The following is a 23,180-nucleotide window of genomic DNA, read 5'->3' on the forward strand; positions in this document are numbered from 1 at the left end:
CTCACAACAGCCCTGTGAGATCATCATGTTCCTTCTCATATTAGAGAGGAAACTAGAACTCTGAGGATCTGATGGGATTTACCTGCAGACACAGGTACACGGAAACTTGCATTGAGACCTCTGACTCTAATTCCAGGTTGATCTCTTGAAATTCTTTCTGGAAGGTGGTGGAGGATGGCCTCTGTTATGTCTTTAATGCCAGCACCTACGGGTGAATTTTGGTGGCCCCAGCCTCTGGAAATGAGTTTTGTTTGAGAGTGAAATGAGAACAAAGAATCTCAAATGGAGGAGGCAAATGCATGGGGAGAGGGGCCAAGGGCCATGGGGTACCTCCAGTCCAGTCACTGTGCCAGGGTAGAATCTTGGGAAAGCAGAGCTTAAGCAATGAATCTGTGGCTTGGACTTCTCCCCTTGTCGCGAACGACTAAAGTGATCCCCTGTCTAGGACGTGGCCCATCAATTTCACCAAGGCCCTGTGCACTATGGACTTCCAACACATTGAATTTATTGGCCCCTCAGCTCCTCTAAAAGGTGGTGTGTCTGGAAGGACAGTCAGCAGGGAGTCAGGAAGGGGAGTTTAAGGAACTAGACCCTCTTGGGTTAACCTAAGGGAGAGGGCACCCAGGCCAGCAGTTCTCTCCAGTGGGTCACAGGGGGGGTGACCTCTTCAGCAGGGCACCATCAAGGCTCTCTCATGGCCTCCCTCCCCATGTGTACACCTCTCTAATGACATCATCTGACATCGGTCTTGGAGGAGAGGCCTTGGTCAGGAATCAGGGCCTGCCTTTCCAGAATGCTACGTTGCAGACTATTCTTGGTTCTCTCATCCTCGGGGTCTCAGCACAGATACCACCTCCCCAGCAATCCTGTCTAAAGTCTCCAATGGCCTCTCCCCATCTACTTAGTCACATATCACCCTGTTCATTTCCATTACCAGCAACCATCAACTCTGTGGCAGGTTCCTTTTTTTTTTATTCACTTGTTTCAACTGACTTGTTTATATCCAGCCCACCCCCACAATGGACCTTCAGAACTGTGCCTGGCACATCATGGGAGCTGAGAACCTGCTAGATGAATAGTTGGAGGAACAGCAGAATTTCCCCACAAAGCCTAAAGGCAGACTGCCCACAGTGTGTGTCCCAACAGTTTGGCCAAGGGTGCCAGGCCTGCACCCCAGGCTCCCAGGAAGCAGAGTCGGGGAACCAGAAAGCCCGATTTATTGAGGTGCACCATGTCAGAGGCCCAGCTCTCCTGCTTCTGTGTGGAGGAGTCCTCTGGCCTCTCCCAGACCTTCCCACTCTGGGCTGCCAACGTTTTGCCCTTGCTCTCAGCTAACAGGGAGGCGCTGATGTTCCAGAGCCTAGACACAGGACAAAAAAGGGGCTCCTGGCAGCTCTAGGTTTCAGCTACTTGGCTCTCTGTGGGGTTAGGATTCCAGAGGGGGTTGGCCTTGCAGAGTCTAAGAACCTCCACCCCAGGCTGAGGGAGGAGGAAGGTCCCTGGAGGGCCTGGTGCCTGCCCCTGACAAAGCAGGGAATAATATTAAATATAAATAATTTATACAAAATGGCTCGTACAAAAAGCTGTGGGGTAGGGGAGGAGGGGCCTCAGTGAGAGGCTGAGATGCCTGGAAAGGGCAGTAAGGGGGAAAGATGCCTCAGTGTCTCCTAGACCCGAAAACAGAGCCCTCCAGCCACCTGAGGACTGGGGTGGCTCTGGGAGGCAGGTGAAGGCAGAGTGGAGACGAGGGGCTCAGGGGGCCAGGCTGGCGAGCAGAGTGGTGAACTGCAGGGCCCGCCCCGCCAGGTCCGCCACGCACTGCGCCATCTCTTGGGCTGCAGGGCTGGATGGGTAGCCCAGGGCGGCCCCCTTGATGGCCAGCACTGTGGCCCGCAATGCCTGGCCCAGCGCTGTGCCCGCGGCCCCGACCTGTGCTCGCAGAGGGGCAGAGGCTGCCAGGCGGCCCAGGGTATCCCCAACGAACACCAGGCGGTGAGCAGCCACCAGCACCCGCTTGCCGTGGGGCACAAAGAGGCGCGGGGGCTGGTTTGCCTGGGTGCTGGACATCAGGGCCGCCACAGCCGCCTGCAGTGTTGAGTAGTGGCCCTGGCACTGCCCGGCGTAGAAGTGCAGGAGCTGTAGATCTCCAGTGGGCAGAACCAGTGGCTCCCCGGGGGACAGGGCCTCCTGAGGGTGAGAAGAGTGTTCAGCGGGACTGCTTGGCCAGTGCCACTTCCGTTCTTACTTCCTTTCTCCTTCCCTCCCTTTGTTCCTCATGCCTTCCTTTCTCCCTGAGCTCGACCCCCTTAGATTGTGCCTTTGCCTATCAGACAATTTAGATTCTCTTAGTGAGTGACAGGAAGATGCCCAGAATTGATGTCTGGTAAATCTGGATTCAAACAACCTCAAAAACAAGTCTCTGAACTTCATCGTTCCTTTATCTCCTTTATCTGTGGGGAGCCAAGCACTACACTGTCCAATGTAAACATAATGCCAACCACACATGCTATTTCAAATTTCCAAGTAGCCACGTTAGAAAAGTTACAAAGAAATTGGTACATATTTTCTAATTCCATACATTAAAAATGTACATATTTTCTAACTCCATACAATTAAAAATGCTATAGTTTCAACACTGTAATCAGTATAAAAATTATTGAAATTGTTTTTCATACTAAGTCTGCAAAATCTGGTGTGCATTTTATATTTATAGTGCATTTCCGTTTAGACTGGTCACACTTGGGGATCAGTAGCTGCATGTGGCTGTGACTACCACACTGGATAGTGCAGTTCTTGTATTTTCTGCCTCCTAAGGCTGCAGTGAAGATTCGTTGATAGGGTACATAGAAAGAGCTGAGAACACAGCACTGCAAACTGTAAGCACCGTATGAGTGCTAAGTATGCCTATGATGAGTGCTGACAGGTGCAACGTACTGAGCACAGGATCTGGTGCTTGGTACAAACTTGACAGATGGTAGCTATGGTGATTCGGAGAAGGCAATGGCACCCCACTCCAGTACTCTTGCCTGGAAAATCCCATGGATGGAGGAGCCTGGTAGGCTGCAGTCCATGGGGTTGCTAAGAGTCGGACACGACTGAGCGACTTCACTTTCACTTATCACTTTCCTGCATTGGAGAAGGAAATGGCAATCCACTCCAGTATCCTTGCCTGGAGAATCCCAGGGACAGGGGAGCCTGGTGGGCTGCCGTCTATGGGGTCGCAAAGAGTTGGACATGACTTTGCAGCAGCAGAAGCGGCTATGGTGATTAGGACCATTCTAGACCATGAGTCAAGGAGAGTCTCATTTCCCTGAGGCCCAGAGAGATTAACTGGCGGCTTCAGAGGCCCTGGCTTCTTAGTGGTGGAGCTGGAATTAAGAGCCGGGTCTCTTAGGAACCCAGGAATTCACAGTTGGAAGGAGCCTCAGAAGTCACCTGGCCCACCAACTCTGTTCCCCTGACTGCTTGGTTTCCTGACTCCTCTCCAACACATTCTTTCCTCTCTTTCTGAATTCCTGATATCCTTTTCTAAGTTCCAGCTCCTTTCTGGATTCTAACTCCTCTCTACCCCAACTGTCCTGTTTCATTGAACTCTTACCCCCCTCCTAAATAGACTTCCCTTGATGCTTCAGTTAAGAATACCCCTTCTTCCTAGTCCCTCCTCCTCCTCCCCTGCCCCCTTCTCTAGCACCAACCGCACCGGGTTACCTGCTGCTCTGGCGGCCCCCTCTCCAGCTGTTCGGGATCCCCTGGGGAGGCCTTATCTGGAGGCCTGGCTTCCTGAGCTTTATCCATGCCCTGCAGTGGGGGATAAGGGCCTCAGTGCAGGGGAAGGGGAGCAGGGCAAGGTAGCCCCTGTGGTCTTCCCGCTCCTCCCCACTCCCACTTCCTCCTGAAGGCCTCTCCTCCCATCAGATCTGCAGCCTCCTGACTCTGGGTCTGGGAGAGCCCTAGTGGCAGGTCAGAGAGCTTGGGGACCCCAGGTTGGGTTGCAGTACTGATACAAATGATGTGGCCCAGGCTGCAGGGTCAGCAGAGGGGAAGGAGGGAATGGAGGAAGCCAGGGTCTGCCTCTGGGACCTCAGGTCTGTTTTGGGGGGGGGCCTCAGATCTTGAGCCCCGTTCTCCTTCAGGCATTCTGGGGGGCTGACTGAGGCGAGCTCACCTTCAGGTGGACGTAGTCGTACTCCTCGGCCACCGGGATGCCCTCGTACTCATTGTGGTATCCTGCCGGGTGGTCCCCCACCTCCCTGCCCTCCGGATCCCCCTCCACCTTGGGGCCCCCGTAGCCAGGCAGGCACGGTGGGGGTGGGGGCAGGGGCCTGTCCTGGATGCTGCCCTTCCGGCCCGGAGCAGGAGAAGGAGCCGGGGAAGGGCTGGGGGCCTCCGGCACAGGCAAGGCAGGCAGAGGGCGGCGGGACAGACTCTCGGCTGAGGGCAGCCGGGGCCTGTGTGGGGGCGGGGGGCTTCTGGCCAGAAGGAGGGCCAGGGTGTCCGGGTCACTGGAGGCCGAAGCTCCCAGGGGCTCTGGAGAAGGGGGTGTCTCTGGCCCCAGCAGGGGGACGTCATAGATGCCCTCGTCAGCGCCAACTTCCCCGTCTGCCAGCAGTTCCTCTGGTGCTTCGTACAGATTGAGCAGGGCTGATGCTCGTTTCAGGTTGGAGGGGGCAGCGTAGAGGGGGGGCCCTGGCTCCCGGCCCCCCTCCCACTCCAGATCTGGCTCCAGGTCTGATGGTGACTTTGGGGCCAGAGGCACATCATAGGGCGCTTCATCCTCTCCAAGGGACTGGGGGGCAACCTGAGCCAGAGGGCGGGCAAAGGAGGCTGGGGAGTCATAGGGGCCATTGGAGGGAACGCGGAGGGCAGTGGGGGGTACGTCGTAGACCTGCAGAGGAAGAAGTTACTCACTCTCAGGCTTGGCAGTGGGCCCCCTACTCCTCTAACCCATCTCTGAGAACCATCTGTCCCCTGTCCAACAGACACATGAACCCCTAGCCCTCACCTCCAAGGCAGCTCCAGGGGCAGCCAGTTGGGTCCCACCACCTCTGGGGACCTTGTAGATGGGGTCAGGGGAGGGTGGGCAGGGTCCAGTTGGAGGTCTTGAGGTAGGACAGGGTCGAGCTGGGGGTGGCACCACGTACAACTGGGGGATCGACAGGCAGGTGGGTCAGGTGGAGTGGGGAGCAGGGCATCAGATAGTGTGCGCCTGGGAGGAGCTTAGACACCTTCCAACCCCCTCCCTGTTCCAATGGAGAAAGAGCCCAGAAAGACTTGGCAGACAGGATTTGAACAGCAGTCAGTGCAGAGCCGGGGTCTCAGGGCTCCTCCTGTCCCCCTGCACCAGCAGAGAGGAACTGGTTGTCCAGGATCGGGGCTGGGGGGCTCCAGTGCTCACCTCCTGGTCCTCACTGCCATGCTCTGGGGCTGCATGTGGTGAGCCCGGCTGGGTTGGGGGCACCTGGGAGAGGCCAGGCTTGGGTGCTGGGCCAGCCGGAAGGAGCTTCACTCTGTTGGCAGGCACGATGCCCTGCTGGCCATGCAGGGAGCAGAGGCACCAGCCATCCAGCCCACCAGCGCCTTCCCCCTGCAGTACCCGCAGAACGTCCCCGCGGCGAAAGGACAGCTCCTGCGGGGACTCCGCTGTGTTGTCGTATAGCGCCCGGGCCAGCTGCGCCTGGTGGGTGAGGTGGGAGCAGGAAGAGGGGTCTTCACACACATCATCAGGTCATGTTACCCCTGCTCAAAATACAGAGCTCCCCGGTTTCCTCAAGCTGAACATCTGACCTCCTGACTCAACTCTTCCTGATGGGCCCGGCCTGTCTTCAGTGCCATTCCCGGCATTCTTCCTGTCTATTTATTCTTTGATCTAGACCAGCTCTTTCCCACCTCGGGGCCTTGGCCCTTTTTTTACCCTTCCCTGACTCTTCTGTTGATTAGACCTTTTCATCCTTCAGTTCTTCTTTTTAATTTTGTTTATTTTTTACTGTGCAGGGTCTTCATCGATGCACAGGCTTTTTTCTCTAGTTGCGGAGAGCGGGGGCTACTCTCTAGTTGTGGTGCGTGGGACTCACTGCCGTGGCTCCTCTCATTGCAGAGCACAGGCTCTATGTGAATCGGCTTCAGTAGTTGCAGCACATGGTCTCAGTAGCTGAGGTTCCCAGGCTCTAGCGCACAGGCTCAATAGTTGCTCTGAGGTGTGTGGGATCTTCCTAGACCAGGAGTTGAGCTCAAGTCTCCTGCATTGGGGGGCAGATTCTTTACCACTGAGCCACCAGGGAGCCCCTTCAGTTCTTAAATGTCTCCTTCTCCTGGGACTCCCCTGGTGGTTCAGCGGTTAAGATTCCGTGCTCCCAATACAGATAACGCAGATTCAATCCCTGGTCAGAGAACTAAGATCCTGCAGGGCATGGCCAAAAAATAAATAATGTCTCCTTCTCCCTCTTCTATCCACATCCTTCTGTGTCTGTCTCCACCTATTACTTCCTTCCCAATAGTTTATACTGTTTGTCTGAAGTGAAGTGAAGTGAAAGTCACTCAGTCATGTCTGACTGTTTGCGACCCCATGAACAATAAAGTCCATGGAATTCTCAGGCCAGAATACTGGAGTGGGTAGCCTTTCCCTTCTCCAGGGGATCTTCCCAATCCAGGGATCAAACCCAGGTCTCCTGCATTGCAGGTGGATTCTTTACCAGCTAGGCCACAAGGGAAGCCCATACTATTTGTTTACTTTTTAAAACTAGATTTCTTCCCTTGTTAGCCCTGTGAGAAAAGGGACTGTTATATTCCTAGCCCCTACAATAGGCTTGACCTGGAGTAAGTCCTCCATGAACATATGTTGAATTACACAGGGAAATCTTGCAAAGGTCTCCCATAGAATCTCCTTCACCTTCCCTGTTTCCCAGTCAGTATCCCCTACAAGCAGGTTAGATTAAGCAGCTGCAGAGATACCTCATTCTGAGAGAGACTGGGAGAAGTCCAGCCCCGACAGTGCCTTGGCATAACAGGGAAGAAAACAGAAACCAAAGCAATTGTTTTGTTCTCAGTCTTAGCAAGTAAGGTTCTAATAGCAGAGGCTGACGTTACCATGGAGTATATACGCTCGTGTGTGTGTGTGTGTGTGTGTGTGTGTGTGTGTGTGTGTGTGTGTGTGTGTGTGTAGAGGGGGCTAGTGGACCAACCAAGAGCAAAGATTTATCAGCCTGTTTCCAGTTCTCCTGGTGGGGATATCTAAGCTTTTTCCTTTGAGAGTTATGTGCATGTGTGCTAAGTCACTTGAGTTGTGTCCAACTCTTTGCAACCCTATGGACCATAGCCTGCCAGTCTCCTCTTTCCATGGGCTTTTCCAGGCAAGAATACTGGAATGGGTTGCCATCCCCTCTTCTAGGGGATCTTCCTGACCCAGGGATCAAACCTGCGTTTCTTACGTCTCCTGCATTGGCGGGCAGGTTCTTTAGCACTAGTGCCATCTGGGAAGCCCTTGAGAGCTATGCCTGCTAAGTCGCTTCAGTAATGTCCAAGTCTTTGTGACCCTATGGACTGTAGCCCACCAGGCTCCTCTGTCCATGGGATTCTCCAGGCCAGAATACTGGAGTGGGTTGCCAGTCCCTCCTCCAGGGGATCTTCCTGACCCAGGGATGGAAACCGCATCTCTTGTGTCCCCTGCATCAGCAGGTAGGTTCTTTACCACTAGTGCCACCTGGACACTATAAGCTCAGGTAAATCACAGACACCAAGTGCAAATTATATATCTAGACACTGAACAAGTGTTTGCACTAATCATCTCATCTCATTTAATCCTCAGCTTGATAAGGGAGGAGCCATCATTATCCCTGTTTGGAAAGGAAATTGGAACAGAGAGCTTGGTACGTTGCCCAATGACATACAGCCGGTGAAGCGTGATTTGAACTCCAGGCTGTGTGATTCCAGAGGCTGCACTCTCTTTTTCACAACCACAGGCATAAGGATCTACTTTTGGGGAGTTCCCTGGTAGCCTAGTGGTTAGGATGCCAGACTTTCACTGCCATGGCCCACTTTCCATTCCTGCTTAGGGAACCCAAGATCCTGCGAGCTGTGGGGCATGGCCAAGAAGAAAGAATCTACTTTTTTCTCCTTGTATAGTAACAGTAGGAAAGTCAAGAGGGCCTATGACACATATCTGGACAAAATTATAATTCAAAAAGATACATGTACCCCTAATTTCATCGCAGCACTATTTATAATAGTCAAGACATGGAAACACCCTAAATGTCCATTAACAGATAAATGGATAAAGATGTGGTGTATATATCCACATGGAACACTACTCAGTATTGGAATGGAATGTAATACTATGGAATTCTACTACAATGGAATACTACTCAGCCATAAACTACACACACGCACACACACACACACACACACAATGGAATATTACTCAGCCATAAAGAGAAAGAATAAACGCCATTTGCAGCAACATGGATGCAACTAGAGATGATCATACTAAGTGAAGTCAGAAAGAGAAAGACAAGCATCACACGACATCACTTATACATGGAATCTAAAATATGCCACAAGTGAACCTATCAGTGCAACAGAAACGGAATGACAGATGTAAATAATACACTGCTGGTGCCAAGGGGGAGGGGTTGGGACAGGGATGGAATAGGAGGTTGGGGTTAGCAGATGTAAGTTTTTGTATGCAGAATGGATAAACAACAAGGTCCTAGGGTAGAGCACAGAGAACTATATTCAATATTGTATGATAAACCATAGTGGAAAAGAATACTAAAAAAGGAATGTGTGTATATGTATAACTGAATCACTTTGCTGTAGGGCAGTAACACATCATTGTAAATCAACTACACGTCAAAAAAAAAAAAAAAAGAGGATCCATAGCTCAAACATGATTTAAGTTCATAGGAAGTTTTCACAATGTCCAAGTTCCCTTTGCCAGTCACTCATCACTGGACTCTGGTTCCACCAAGTCCTTTGGTAGAATCAGGCTTAAGCCACTCACACTATCAAAATATATTCCACTTCCGACATGTTTGCTAGTGGTTTATACAGTGATGGTAGAAAACAGGTAGTTAGGTATTGAGTAGTTAGTACTGAGCAGGTAATCCATGTGGACTGACTAACATGGTGAAACTTCTCAAGCCCAAGATATCAGGTAGGCTGCATCTGGCCAACAGACACTGGGCGAAGGATGGCCTGCTCAGCCAGGGACAGTCCATGTTCCTCTTGACTGATTTTTCCCTCAGGTGGCGACGTTGTCCAGACCTTTATGGCTGGATGATATTAACAACAAACTGACTTCTTGCCTGATTCCAAATTCATCAAACTCTTTTCTGATTATATTTTGGCTTCTAAAGGCAATTGTGCCACAGAAAGCAAACATGCCAGCCAGATAACACAAATTCCTGGTTAGCTTGGCACTTTCCTAACTGTAAATTAGAAATTGGTGTTTTGGATCTAGGCAGGCAGTTAAGAGCACTGTTTCTAAGCCAGACAGACCTGAGTTTTGAGTCCCGGCTCTGCTGCTTTCAAGTTGGCTGACTTTGGGCTGTCTGTTTAACCTCGCCAAGCCTCAGGTTCCTCCTTTGTAGAATTCCATATCCATAGCTGAATATCCACTTTCAGATAATAACAGTACTAGCTTCAGAGTTGTTGTGAGTACTGGATGAGACAATGCATCAAAGAACCGGGACATACCAAGACAAAGTTTAGGGCCAGTAAATACTCGAAGAAGATTAGCTGTTATCAGGGTCCTGTATGTTTCACAAGCATAAATACCAACACTTTCCCCTTCCAAGCAAAAAGAAAGATCTACCTCCTGGGATTACAAAGATGATTAGCTGGTTCCTGAGGAAGCATCTTTATGTCGGAGTACCCCCACCTCCCCGCTTCTGGCTCTGAACTAGGGTCTTCTCACCATCATATAGATTGAGAAGCTAAGAGGAGTTTGGTCTGAGGAGTGAAAACCTAACTCATCCTCGAGGGGTGTGGGAGGAGGTGAGGAGCCATGCTTCTCTTCCCAGCGTCACAATCCTCCTTCCCAGAATGCCCATTAGAGGGGTCCAGAAAGCAGGTGCCTCGATTTCCCTGGGCATCCTAGGGCCTAGGAAGGGTAGAAACGGGATATAGTTGCTGGGATTCAGGCTACAGGAGTACAACTCAGAAACCAGGGGCGGGGCTGTGAAGAGCTCCTCCTTGTGTTCAATTTCAATTCTGTCCAATGGGATCAAACCTCCGGGTCGTGCAATTGCGGGAATTGGGCTAGAGTCTCTGATAGACTGATTGATGATGGGTGTGGCCACCCCAGCTCTACTCCCTCCTCAGGGGCCCAGCTGACTTGTGAGGGAGTGGCCGCCTTAAAGAGGGGTGGCAGTGAGCCACACGTTCCCTGGGAGGCCTCCTCCCACTGTCCCATCATGCCAGCTGTCTCCTCCCTTTGTCCCCAGTCCCAGGAAAGTGGCCAGAGGCTGGCTGACATCACCTCCCCTCCTCTCTCGATTTTCCCTTGCTCCCTGCCTGATCTCCATCTTTTACTCTATTTCCCCTCCTTTCCTCCATCCCCCCTCTAGAGCAGGGCTTCCTTGGGCCTTTTGCCCTCCGGTTTTCCTGGAGCCACCTCCATTCTTTCAGCTCCCTTCCAACCTTTTACTGCCCTCCCAATCACAACCCCCTGCCAACCTCCAGTGGCCATCGGTTCCCGCCCATAGAAGAGGAGATAGGACTCAAGCTTGCCCCCTCCCCTCCTTCCAGGGGCAGCCTCCAGAAAGAAAGAGAGGAGAATGGGAAGGGGAGGAGAGAAGGGGAGGCCAGACCCAGTAGGAGTTAGGGATGAGAGGCGAGAGGAGGTAAGGGAAACCAACGTGACAGAAGGGGGACACAGTCTCCTGAAGAAGCAAGGGACGAAGGAGCGAGACAAAGAGAAGGCAGAAATAAAAGTGACAGGAGTGCAGGACAGACCGTGGCGGTCTCTGCCCGTCAGCCTCCTCTCTCTGGTTGGACTCACCGACGTGGCTATGGCCATGGCCTTGGCCTTCCTCGTGGCCAGCTCCAGGCCAGGCTCGGTTTCGCTGACTTCAGCAGCGGCTGACCCGCACCATGGAGGCGGCCCCCGGCTGCGGCGCCTGAATCGTGGCCTCCCCGGAGGTTGGAGGAGGAGAAAGAAAACCCACAAAACTCCCCAAATGGGAGGCAGCTTGGCCGGGCAGGAGGAGGAGCGGGGCGGGCCGGGGCGTCGCTGCGGGACCTCATCCAAGGGCGCGCGCTCTGCCCCGTCCCCGCGGCCTCCCGAGGGCTGCAGGGTGGGCCAGGCCCCCCGGAGCTGCCTGTCCTAGGCCGCGGGGGCACCCCGGGTCCACATGGGCCCAAAGCTCCCTTCCAGTGCCAGGACGGGCGAGGAGGTGGGAGCTGGGGCTGCGCTCGACGCCTCTCCGGGCCGCTCAGGACGGCCCCGAGGGCAGGGAGAAGCCGCCGGGGCGGTCGGGCTGGACGAGCGAGTTTAGGGGCCAACCTTCTCCACCCGGAGCCGCGCCGGAGAGCGGTGCTCCCGGGGCTGAGATCCGGGCGTCGGGGGCTCTGCCGCAGCTCCGCTGGGAGGGAGGGGGCGGGGGTAGTGAAAATCGAGAAGTTCGTCTCTCTTCAAAGTCGCTCGACTTGGCAGCGGAGGCCAGGCTGGAGCCAAAGGCCTCGGAGAGCAGGGCGGCTGGGCTGGAGCACCCCAGTGGCGGCTTTCTGCCCCACCGCTCGAAGCCCTCAAGGCGGGCTCCCGAGCACGCACACTTGCTCGCAGCGCGCCTGGGGGTCTGGGGGCGCCGGGACCGCGGCTCGCTACGCGCACGCGGACCGGGCTCGAGGGGGCGGGACGGCCTTCCCCACGCGCCCCCCTCCAACCCTCGGCGCCAGTACTCCCGCTCCCACCCTCGGCCCCCTGGCCCAGGACGCTGGCCCCCGCCGCCCCGCTTACACGCGCCCTTGGCGGGGCCCCTTTGAGCGCCCCAGGGCTGGTGGCGGCCCGGGTGTCTCTGGGAACGGAGAGAAAGGCCGCAAAGCAAAAGAAGGAGCAGAGAGAAGGCTAAGGAGGCGCAGAGGCCAGGGTCCTGCGGACTCGCCTGGAAGTGGGGTTGGGGGGGCCACTGAGAGCGCTGGAAAGGGTCCGGGGGTCGCGCGCGGCTTTCAGGCTCACCCCCCGCTCGCGGCTCCCCTCCCCTCCCCTTCCCAGGCTCCCGGCGCCCCCTGGGTGCAGCTCCTTTCTCCTCCCCTCGGGCCCTCTCGGCTCCGGCGCGGGGATCAGTCCCGGGGATTAAGAGAAAGGAGGGAGGGGAAAAGGGAGGGGAAGGGAAGGGGCGGAGGAGAAAGGGGGAAGATCCCTCCAAAGGCGGGTGTTGAGTTTCAGCTCAGGACCCTCGGGCTAAATTGCGCGCCCCCTCCCGGCTCCTCTCCCCCTCCTGCTCCAGCCCGACGTCGCGGCGGACCTCCAGGTGGTCTGGTTCCCTCCCTCCCCGGAGCTTTCGTCTCCCCGTCACGCCCCCGCTCTCGCCCGCCAGCCCCGCGCCTCTCGGCTTCCCTTTCATCAGCCCCACATCTGTCTTTCCTTTGGTAGGGAGCACGCTCCCTCCGCCTTTCTGGGGTCCTCCGCGGAGCCTCTCTGCTCGCTTGGCGTGGCCTCCGCAGGGATGGCCGGCCGGGTCTCTGGAGCTGACACAGATTCCAGCCCGGGCGAGGGAACGTGAGGCCTGGGCGGCTGGTTCCGGAGCTTGGGGCGGGCGAGCTGGCGGGTTGTGCCGCCTCTGACGCTCCTCTGCCAGTCTAGGCCTGTCCTCTGCCCTCACTCTGGCTCACTCCTGCTGCTGAGTGGAGTAGAAGTGGGCCCTGCGGACACTTGCAGAGAAGCTGGGATTTGGACCCCCGGGAGCTTCAGCTGAAAGGACGAGGCTCTGGTCCCCACACCTGTCGGCCCTATTATTGCTCCTTCGTCTGCCGGCATCCCTCCAGCTCCCCACTCCCTCCCCGCGTTCTTTCTCTTGGAAAGAAGACTTCAAGGCCCCCTCAGGGGCACTGGAGAAGCCTTTTTCTGTTTTTGAGGGTCCTAGAATTTAAAAAAATGAGATGCCAATCTGGATTGAAAAGCTGTAGCATATTTTCAGGAGAAGGCAATGGCACCCCATTCCAGTACTCTTGCCTGGAAAATCCCATGGCCGGAGGAGCCTGGTAGGCTGCAGTCCATGGGGTCCCTAAGAGTCGGACGCGACTGGGCGACTTCACTGTCACTTTTCACTTTAATGCTTTGGCGAAGGAAATGGCAACCCACTCCAGTGTTCTTGCCTAGAGAATCCCAGGGACGGCGGAGCCTGGTGGGCTGCCCTCTATCGGGTTGCAGAGAGTCAGACACGACTGAAGCGACTTAGCAGCAGCAGCAGCAGCATATTTTCAATATTTACATTTAATGTATTAACACTCAAACACAATAGACAATGGCTCTATGCATAGCCTCATCTGGAGATAACATCTGAAGTCTAATTTAAGGCCCTTTGTGAACCTGAGGCCTTGGATAGAGGCTCTCTACCTCTCCTCCCATCCACCCCACCTCCACATTCCACAGGCCCACAAGTCCAGGCATTTGCCAGGAGGGGAGGGAGAGACACCTGCCCCAGTGCCTTCCTCTCCCTATTGCTTGGGCACCTATGAACAAACTCAGACTCCTTTGGGATGGGAGAGGAACTTTTAAATTTTCAGATGCATCTGATGGGAGAACTCCCTATTCCAGCTATTCGCTATTCCAGCTCCTATTCCCTATTCCAGCTCCAGCCTGGTCCAGCCTCTTTCAGACCCCAGCCCTAGGGGCCTAGCTGCCTGGAATACAGATAGTCAGCTACTGGGGAGTGAGGGGTACAATCTCTGCCCAGAGGACTGCCAAGGCAATTTGGGGCTCAAGAGGTGGCAAGGCAAATTGGAGGTGGGCAAGAAACCCAGTTCTAAAGATGAATGCTCTGACTGGTGCACGGGAAATGGATAGAGACTGGAAAAGACTAAGCAGGAAGGAAGTGCTGGGACCTGGCAGAATGGTGGTTTGGGAGGTGGGCAAGAAGGCTCACTGCCTTCATTGTAGCTGAGCATCTAGCTAGTGCCTGTAGCTAGGCGAGGGGAAAGTGAAAGTGAAGTCACTCAGTTGTGTCTGACTCTTTGGGACCCCATGGACTGTAGCCTACCAGGCTCCTCCATCCATGGGATTTTCCCAGCAAGAATACTGGAGTGGGTTGCCATTTCCTTCTCCAGGAGATCTTCCCAACCCAGGGACTGAACCCGGGTCTCCCACATTGTAGGCAGATCTTTACCATCTGAGCCACCAGGGAAGTCCCTGGTGAGGGGAGCAGAGTGCAAATGAATCTGTGCTTCTGGAATGCCCAGGTAGGGAATGGAGCCAGTCAGACTTGGGGAGAGGTGAAGTGAAGTGAAGTGAAGTGAAGTGAAGGTCGCTCAGTCGTGTCAGACCCTTTGCGAGGCCATGGACTGTGGGCTGTCAGGCTCCCCTGTCCATGAAATTCTCCAGGCCAGAATACTGGAGTGAGTAGCCATTCCCTTCTCCAGGGAATCTTCCCGACCCAGGAATCGAACTCAGGTCTCCCACATTGCAGGCAGACTCTTTACTGTCTGAGAGCCATCAGGGAAGCCTAGGAATACTGGCGTGGGTAGCTTATCCCTTCTCCAGGTAAACTTCCCAACCTGGGGATTGAACTGGGGTCTCCTGCTTTGCAGGAGGATTCTCTACCCGCTGAGCTACCCAGGAAGCCCCGGGGAGAGGTGGGGGTGGGGGGTGAATCCTGGTTTGTCAACTGTGTGAAGTTGGTCAAATTCTGGAACATCTCTGAATCTCCGTTCTTCATCTGGAATAGTGACTTTGGTGAGGTGTGAATACATGTGAAGTGATTAGCATTATGACTTTCCCTCTTCACCTTAGCTCCCCATGACCCCACCCCCCCAGCTTGTACCTGCATGAAAGCTCCAAGCATTCTGTGTCAAGGGCAGGTGAAGCCTTCTCATTGTCCTTATGACTCATCTCTGCCCTCTCCTTTGCAAACAGAGGTTTAACATGATTCTAACTTGTTCAGGGGGAATTCTGGGTCCCAGGTTAGGTTGGGAAAAACCCAGACTGGACGGGTAGCTAAGATCCTGGGTGGGCGGCTGCCTCAGGGGGCCCTCAGCTTCAGGGCTTGCCTTTGCCACTGTCCACGGGGTAGAAAGGAAGGAACTCCTCCATTGGGTTTTCTGGGTCCCAGTCTTCTCTCCCACTCGTGTCCCTTCCCAGCAGAGCCCTCCAGCTGATCTCGTCCTCATCCTTGGGATCTGTAGTTGTGACATGTGGGATCTAGTTCCCTGACCAGGGATTGAACCCTGGCCCGCTGCACTGGGAGCAAGGAGTCTTAGCTACTGAAGTCCCCCTGCCCACCTCTTCACTTCATCTCATTCTACACTCTTCCTTAGCTTTTGTTTTCCAACCACATTGTCCTTTCTGTCTCTTAAATGTGCCAAGACCTTCCACCTCTAGGATTCTGTTGTCCTCTTCCCTCTGCCTGGAACACTCTTTCCCCAGAACCTTTCCAGCATCATGTCAAATTCCACATCTTCAGAATGTGCTTCTCTGACTTTTTAAGTTAAAGTTGCCCTCTCCCTCCACCAATCCCCTACCCCCAGTAATTCCCTATCTCTTAACATTGTTTCACTTTCTTCATAGCACTTATTATTATCAAAAATTATCTTGTTTCCTTATTTACCATCCCTCTCCTCCTAAGACATAAGCTTCATGCGGCAGGAGCCTTATCTGACTTGTCCTCCTCTGCCTTCCTAGCACTTAGACTGGTGTCTGGCATCTAGTAGGTGCTCAATAAATGTTTGGCAAATGGATGAATGAACAGGGCAGCCATGACTGTAGAACTGAGAAAGGCAAAGGCCCGCCTGGGGAAGAACCAGCCCTTGGCTAGGGGAGGGAGTTGCTGAGCCTTTTGTCCTGTTCGCTCTGATTCTCTGCGTGTCTCCCAGGCAAGATTGGTTCTCTTTGAAGGCAGGCTCCTTTTTTTTTTTTTTTAATTTTTTTATTAGTTGGAGGCTAATTACTTCACACGAAGGCAGGCTCCTTTTGAAGGCAGGGGAATCTTTGTAACCAAAGGTGATCCTATAAATAATTAGTAACCAGTGCCATCATGGTGTCCCTAACAGGTCATGGGAGTCTGTTCTGAAGGCCTCCATCTGGGCCAGGCAGTCTTCCTTCAGTTGTGGGATCCCAGGGAGGTTGCAGTGTGGGGGTGCTCCAGTGCTTAGGACAGCATCTATTTACCAGCAGGGGGCAGAAGTGTTTTTTACATTTCAACCACCGCCGCCCCTACTGTCCCTTCAGGTGAGTGCACCTGAGCGTCCATGGCCCTGCGGAGCCCTGTGGTTTCAGCACTATTTCAGGGGCTGCTAGGCTGGTTGGCATTTTTGTGTTAGTTGCTCAGTCACGTCTGACTCTTTGTGATCCCATGGACTGTAGCCCACCGGGCTCCTCTGTCCATGGGATTCTCCAGGCAAGCATGCTGGAGTGGGTTGCCATGCCCTTCTCCAGGGGATCCTCCCAACCCAGGGATCGAACCCAGGTTTCCCACACTGCATGTAGATTCTTTACTGTCTGAGCCACCAGGAAGATATTTTTGCGGCCATCCTTGTTGCCCGCTTCCCCCTCAGCCTCCCACCAAGCATGCCCATCGCTATGAACAAGAAGAGAGGGCCCTCGGTGAAGAGCTGATCAGGGGCAGGGGCAAGACTTCAAGGCCATGGATGAGAACGCGAATATCTTTCTGAGGAAGGGCAGGACAGCCGTTGTAGCATCTTTCAGGCTTTCTTGGCCCAGGTGGGATGCTCCCTTTCACATCTTCCCTCTTCTTTCCTGCTAGGGGCTGACCTTGTGTCAGTGGCTTGGAGTGGCATGCTCAGATCTCCCCTGTGGCGTCCAGGTCAGCCCCAGGCAGGTGAGGACACATGGGGAGGCACCGCTGATATCAGATACTGGACGAACTTTGCTTCTACCTCCACATTCTCCCCCATGGCCACCCCCATCTTTCTACACCCCCAGGGATTCCCTGGAAGCTGAGGTGACTCAGGGGTTCTTAGTCACCCCAAGAGGAAAACCCTCTGGAAAATGTTTCTCATGGCAGGGAGTCACCCTGAGGAGACCCACAGCTGCTCCTGAGATAAGGGTGGAGGCTGAGCAACTGCAAGGAGGTGGGCGGGGGCGGGGGGCAGGGGTGTGTGTCTCAAAGGACAGGTTCTGTGTCAGGCCTGGTCATCACAGGGGAGAATGCCTCTCAGCAGTTTTCTCAGAGGAAGTCATGGTACAGAGGCAGGGGGACAACCCCACAGCCTCTCCTGGAGGGAACATCCCATGCAATCAGTGTGGGTCATATGCAGCGTCAGCAAGTGAAACAAGTGTTTGGTTTCCCTTCCAGTTCTTTCAGGCATGCTGTCCTGGATGCGGGCCCAGATCAAGAGGTCTGGGCCTGTGTCAGCCTCTGAGACTCTGTTCGGTTTTGGGGAAACCCGAGGGATCCAGCACTTCTGGAAGTTCCCCACAAAGCCTTTGCTGGGGTTGGGGGTTGTTCGGGAACACCAGAAGCCACTCTGGGGGCCAAGGGGCAGACCTGAGGCTGGGCGAGAGGTAGCCGGAGTTGTGGATCCCAGCCAGCTGGGCTGAATGCCTGAGTGGGCAGGAAAGCCCTGTGGCCTCGGGCGGGTTTAGGTGAGATCTGTCCAGCCCACACCTGGGTGAGTAGGAAATCCCTTATAGCAGGGGCTTCCCTTCCATCCAGAGGTCACCACAGTGTGGCATTTCCATACCAGGAGCTTAGCTTTGGAGTTTTTCAGGGCTGGGAGGGAACCAGTTCGGCTTCCTCCTAACTGTGCAACCTTGATGAGCTTACTCAATTTCTTTGGGTCTCAGTTTCTTCATCTTAACATGGGGACAGTAGTTGCCATCTCATGGTTTTATTATAAAGGTAAAACGAGCTGATGCATGTGCAGGGCTTGGCACCATCCTGGCACATGATCTCAGGAGCTGAGGGGGCGGATGGAAGTGAGAGGGTGCCTGGGAGCACAGGGCCAGAGAGTGGGTGAGTGGGAGTGGGGCAGTGTATTCCTGGGCCCAGTGCTCTTTCCCACTGGCCCTGCTCTCCTAGCCATCACCTGTTGACCCTAAGCTCTCACCGCTTGTCCACTTCTAGGACCCTCAGAACCACCAGATCAGCTTCACCCACTTCCGAATGCCCTCTGACCTCATCACGCCTCTGTTTTAGGGCTGCTTTGCCCTAAAGCATTCAAAAGATTCCTTATCACTTGGCCATTTAAGTTATTCCTGGTTCCTTTTGTTTATTTCCTGAGTCGTTGGTTACCAGAGGAGTATTTTCTAAGGGAAAGCACATGCAAATCAGGATACATCACTCTAGAGACGGTGTCTGTATATGAGTGTGTTGGAGTGAGGGGGGGTGGTGGTGAGGGGATGAGGAGAGTTGTTGAACAAGGATGCAGAGAAAAAGACTGGAGCAAAATAGGCAGAGAGCCCCCCAGATGGGTGGCCCCTGACTGACCTGTGTCTTTGCGGCCAGGCCCAGCTGAAACCTTGCCAGAGCACACATATCCTCTCCTGGCTGACAGTGGTCCACGGACCTGTGACTGCATGGCCTTACCCCATGGCCTGAGAGTAGCAGCTCCCCCTGCCATGCTCCTCAACTAGTGAGTAGGGGTGGGACAGGCTGATCTGGGAGCTGGGTGCTTCTGCTGGCTCTCAGCTAAGGCTGTCACCTTGCCTCTCTTCCTGGCCCTGCCTTCTCATTTGTGCCATGGGAACACTCACCCACCACTTCTTCCATCAGACCCTGCACATCCAGCCAACACATTGTTGGAGTCCAGGCCTTCCTGGCAGCCTATGGGGTTAAGCCTGTATCCTGAGTCCAGAGGAGGTCAGGGGATGCACAGGGATGGGAGTGGGTGGCCCTTGGGGAGGGCAAGGGGAAGTTGGGGAGAAATAATGGGCATTGGGAAGTCATAGATGATTGTGGTCATAGAAGTTGGGGTCATGGAGGGTGAGGAAGGGGTCAGAGAACAAGCAGACAGAGGGAGATGTTTGCTAAGGTGGAGGATCCTGAGGACATCTGAGAAGAAAGGGAAGAGAAGAGACAAGACCCTGGGTGGGAGCAGCAGGGATTATAGCAGCAAGGCCTCTTAGAGAGAGTCCAAGTGATGGTGCCTAACATTGGCTATCAAGTGAACCATCAGAATTCTCATAATGCCTGTTCCCCAAGGCACAGAATAACAGGATACTATTACTTTGACCCCACGCCCAGAAAAGGGCAAAGAACAACGTTTACTCAATAGGCTTACGACATGTTAATCACAACTTCCATGAGTCTGGCATTTAAAGCAGCTTTTGGAAAGACTTTCAAGTTTTTTTTTTTCTTGGGTTTTGTTTTGTTTTTTAATCTCAGGTCACACCCTCCAAAAGGTAGTGGAAATAAATTTGAATAAACAAAACAGGTTTGCTGAAAATAAAACCAGGACTCCTAAACTGCTCCAGTCAAACAGCTTCCACAAGGCCTTGCTGTCAGCCAGCGTGGCACTGAGGCTTGGCAAGCAGCATCCAGCATGTACCAGGTAAGTGTTCAGGGGCCTGGCTGGGATGGTGCTGAGTGAGGCAGGAGCAGAGATGTGGCTGGGGATGGAGGGAGCTCATGCGGACCAGATGGGGCTTGAATTAGAATCTCAAAGAACAGCTGGCGGAGGGGGCATCCAGACTAGGGGCATCCAGACTAGGTGGGAGCAATTTTCTCACTGGCCTTTTCCCACAGGCGGTGGCATTCTTGGCAATGGTCATGGGAACCCACACCCTCTGTTTGGGGTCCCAGAGGCGTTGCACCCACTGGCCCGGCTGCTGCCCCAGCAAAGGACAGAACCCCACTGAGGAGTGGCTGAAGTGGAACAGTATGCTCATGTCTCCCCCAGAGACCACCAGCCTCGCCCACCACCCAGAATCCTGCAGTTCCAGCAAGGATGGACCCCTCAACAGCCGCTCCATCGCCCCCTGGATATATGAGTGAGTCTGCCAGCCCCTGCCCCCTCCTAAACGCCTGCTCACGTGCTGGTCAGGATGTGTGTGAGGGACCAGGGGAGTTCCAGCCAACTCCAGCCTATCTGCCCCCCTTTTACCTCAGGGAGGTTACCCAGTTTGGGTGTTAGACAAGGTCTAGCCCTGACACATTTTTTGGTGACCTTGGGCCAATCGCTCAAGGGTTCAAAGCTTAGTTTTTTTCCATCTGTAAAATGAAATAATATTCTATAGCCTATTGATGCAGATCATATGAAATCAAGAGTGAAAAATCTAAACTTAGTACAGAAAATGTAGGTTTCCTTCTTTCTTCTTCTTCGTCTACTTCTTCCCCTCTTCCTCCTTTTCTATCTTTCCTCCTCCTCTCCCTTCTCCTTTTCTTTCCCCTACAATGGCTGTGTTTTTCCAATTTCTAAAAATATCATGGAATAATGTACAATATAGGAGCAATGCAGCCCAATACCAAATGCTAGTGCCTTGAGCCACAGATGGGCTATAATTATACCCTCTTTCTGCTCTAGGGGGGCAATTGGGTGGCTGGACCTCCAGGCTGGTTGTCTTTGATCATGAACTGTCTTATTCTTTCTCCATGTGCTGCCGCATATTATAATTCTCTATGTCATGGTGTAAACAAATATTAGAAAGTACTGAAATTGGGACAATGAATGAAAATAGTAAAAATTAGTACTGTAGGGATCCCAAACATATTTCTCCTCCTGTCGCGCACTCTCATGGGGTATCTGTGTTTCCACCCACCGTAAGTCTATTTCTGGCTTAGCCTTGGCTTTGGGGATGAGAGGAGAAGGTCAGTGGGTAGGGAGGGGGCCAGCTTTGATTGAGACTAGATCAAGGGTGCAGACTCCAGGCCATTATGCTTTGAACTGGTCTCAGTAGCCTGGCTATCTTCTAGACTAAATCTAAAGAGGTTGGGAACCCCTGTGGGGATGCTGGGTGCCAGACGGCTGACTTGGCTGGGGTCTAGACACCTGGGCTATGAACCCTTGATAACCACTTGGGCTGGTCTTCCCTGAAGCATGTGCTTTGCAACATGTGTCACAAAAGCTGTTCCTCAGGAAAAAAGTGATGATGTCGTGTAAGCGGGGGGAAAACTGCTGCAGTCCCCACCCCCTTGGAGGTTCTCAATGTGCTTAGCACATTCACAGTGAGAAGTCTGCTTCTCACAGAGAGAAGACTCAACGTTTCCTAGAATCATTTGACCACAGACCCCTTCCACTACAGTGTATTTATCAAGGAATCCACTCTGGGAAATAGGACACTAGCTGAGCCCCAGTTTGCGACGGCCTGTCTGTTTGGAGGATGGTTTTCTAAACTATTGTCTGTTTCCTACTGGGTTTCTGGAGCACAGGCCTTTGGAGCACTGACTTCTCACATCTTCTGGGGGCTATGAAACCTTTTCAGAATAAGTCAATAAGTCTTACCATACACCCTAACATGTGCTTATAAATACATGCACAGTTGGAATCTGGAGGATGGGCAGGACACGGCAGACAGTAACTCCCTCAGGGGAGTCGGGCTGGTGGGAGACAGACTGTCAGTCTTCACTTTGTGCTTTCTTATACTTGGATATAAGAGCAATTTTTACTTTAAAATTAAAAAAAAACATATACTAACAATCACAAAAGGAAACCTGATGCTAGAACCCAGCATATATATCACATGGAACCACAGCTGGTCTGGTATAAGCCCCAGTGGAGCTCCCCACCTGGCCCACCTCCCTCAGGGCTCCGGGACCATTTGGAAAGTCACTCTTCCATCCCCGACCCTCACAGTTCAGGAGAATAAATCCCAGGGAAGAGGGGGTGACTTGTTCACAGCCACCTGGCTTGTGGGTACCAGAGCTGGAACCAAAGCCACAGAACTGACAACAGCCCTGGCATTTCCACCCTGGGTCCTCACTGCTCCTGGCCGGTCCCCCGGTCTCCCAGCCAGCCTCCTTCTAGGACCTGACTCTTGCCGCCCCACAGGTTGGACAGAGACTTGGACCGGCTCCCGCAGGATCTGTACCATGCACGTTGCCTGTGTCCACACTGTGTCAGCCTTAAGACGGGCTCCCACATGGACCCCCTGGGAAACTCAGAGCTGCTCTACCACAACCAGACCGTCTTCTACCGGCGGCCGTGCCCAGGACAGCAGGGCGCCCACCATGGCTACTGCCTGGAACGCAGGCTATACCGTGTCTCCTTGGCTTGCGTGTGCGTGCGGCCCCGTGTGATGGCCTAGCTGTGCCGACCATGGCTGGTCCCTGGGCAAACACTGGAGCTGGTTGGACAACCACCTGCTGTGGTGAACCAGGACACCCGAAGGCACAGCCCCTCCAAAGGACCACCTGTAGCAGCAGGATCTTGGGACAGGATGGGGGACTTTCGGGGGACCGCACTTTGCACTTTTTGGAGTGGATGAGAAATGCAGGACAAATCCAAGGCAGCAGCGGCTGTTTATGGTCCCTGGAAACTGGCATCCTGTCATTTCCTTCTGGGAAAGGTCTTCAAAGCTCTGCTATGTCTGTCTCTTCTTTCCTCCCACCCCCAGCTGCCCTGGTGCAGCACAGGCACTTTCAGATATTTTTCCCTTCTCCAGTGGAGAGCCCTTCAATTCATTAGTTTGTTCGCTCCTTCATTCATTCATCAAACACTTAGTGAGCATCGACTTTGGAGCACCGACCTTAAGCCTCCGGGTGGAGTTGCTAGTCTTTTGACATGAATGCTGCTAAGGAAGAGGCTGTTATTGAGCAGGGAGAGAATTGTTCAAATAAATAATCTGTACTTAAAAGTGGCCTAATTTGTCTTTGGCATCCCTGGTGCCTGAGTATCTTGTGGTCCCCAGCCCAGTCCCATTTCCTCCCCACTGTCAGCCCTCACCTACTGCCCTCCAGAGTTTCCGCTGTGGTCCCCCCTCCTTCCCTGGCTCCCTGGCCCAGCCCTAAACACCGGGGTGGGGGTCAGGCTGCCCTCCTGGCATACTGGAGAAACAGAGGCCCATTGAGGCACTGCAGCAGGCACACAGCGCCCCCTTGTCCCCCCAACAATCTGCCTTTGTCCTCAGTTTT

The 23,180-nt window shown here is 53.7% G+C and overlaps 2 protein-coding genes across 8 annotated transcripts; one reads left to right on the forward strand and one right to left on the reverse strand.

Annotated features, from left to right (window-relative positions):
• Positions 1-948: 948 nt before the first annotated feature.
• Positions 949-11,129, reverse strand: EFS (embryonal Fyn-associated substrate). Of its 2 annotated transcripts, XM_043920313.1 has the most exons (6): positions 10,997-11,129; positions 5,396-5,674; positions 5,003-5,143; positions 4,166-4,885; positions 3,709-3,798; positions 949-2,187 (listed from the first exon to the last, which is right to left on the reverse strand). In XM_043920313.1, exons 1-6 carry the CDS (start codon positions 11,012-11,014, stop codon positions 1,753-1,755), a joined length of 1,683 nt encoding a protein of 560 aa, XP_043776248.1. In that variant the 5' UTR covers positions 11,015-11,129; the 3' UTR covers positions 949-1,752. The 2 variants fall into 2 exon arrangements, with proteins under 2 accessions (XP_043776248.1, XP_043776249.1); XM_043920314.1 differs by lacking the exon at positions 5,003-5,143.
• Positions 11,130-14,713: 3,584 nt separating this feature from the next.
• On the forward strand, positions 14,714-22,903 carry IL25 (interleukin 25). Of its 6 annotated transcripts, none has more exons than XM_043919580.1 (5): positions 14,714-16,870; positions 18,618-18,971; positions 19,497-19,662; positions 19,857-20,101; positions 22,099-22,903. In XM_043919580.1, the coding sequence occupies exons 3-5, from the start codon at positions 19,654-19,656 to the stop codon at positions 22,352-22,354; spliced, it is 510 nt and encodes a 169-aa protein (XP_043775515.1). In that variant the 5' UTR covers positions 14,714-16,870; positions 18,618-18,971; positions 19,497-19,653; the 3' UTR covers positions 22,355-22,903. The 6 variants fall into 6 exon arrangements, with proteins under 6 accessions (XP_043775515.1, XP_043775518.1, XP_043775521.1 ...); XM_043919583.1 differs by lacking the exon at positions 14,714-16,870 and having other exon boundaries at positions 17,279-18,744; positions 18,885-18,971; XM_043919586.1 differs by lacking the exon at positions 14,714-16,870 and having other exon boundaries at positions 17,279-18,744; positions 18,885-18,951; positions 19,586-19,662.
• Positions 22,904-23,180: the final 277 nt, after the last annotated feature.

Source organism: Cervus elaphus, chromosome 12, assembly GCF_910594005.1.
Source record: "Cervus elaphus chromosome 12, mCerEla1.1, whole genome shotgun sequence".
Lineage (NCBI taxonomy): Eukaryota > Metazoa > Chordata > Mammalia > Artiodactyla > Cervidae > Cervus > Cervus elaphus.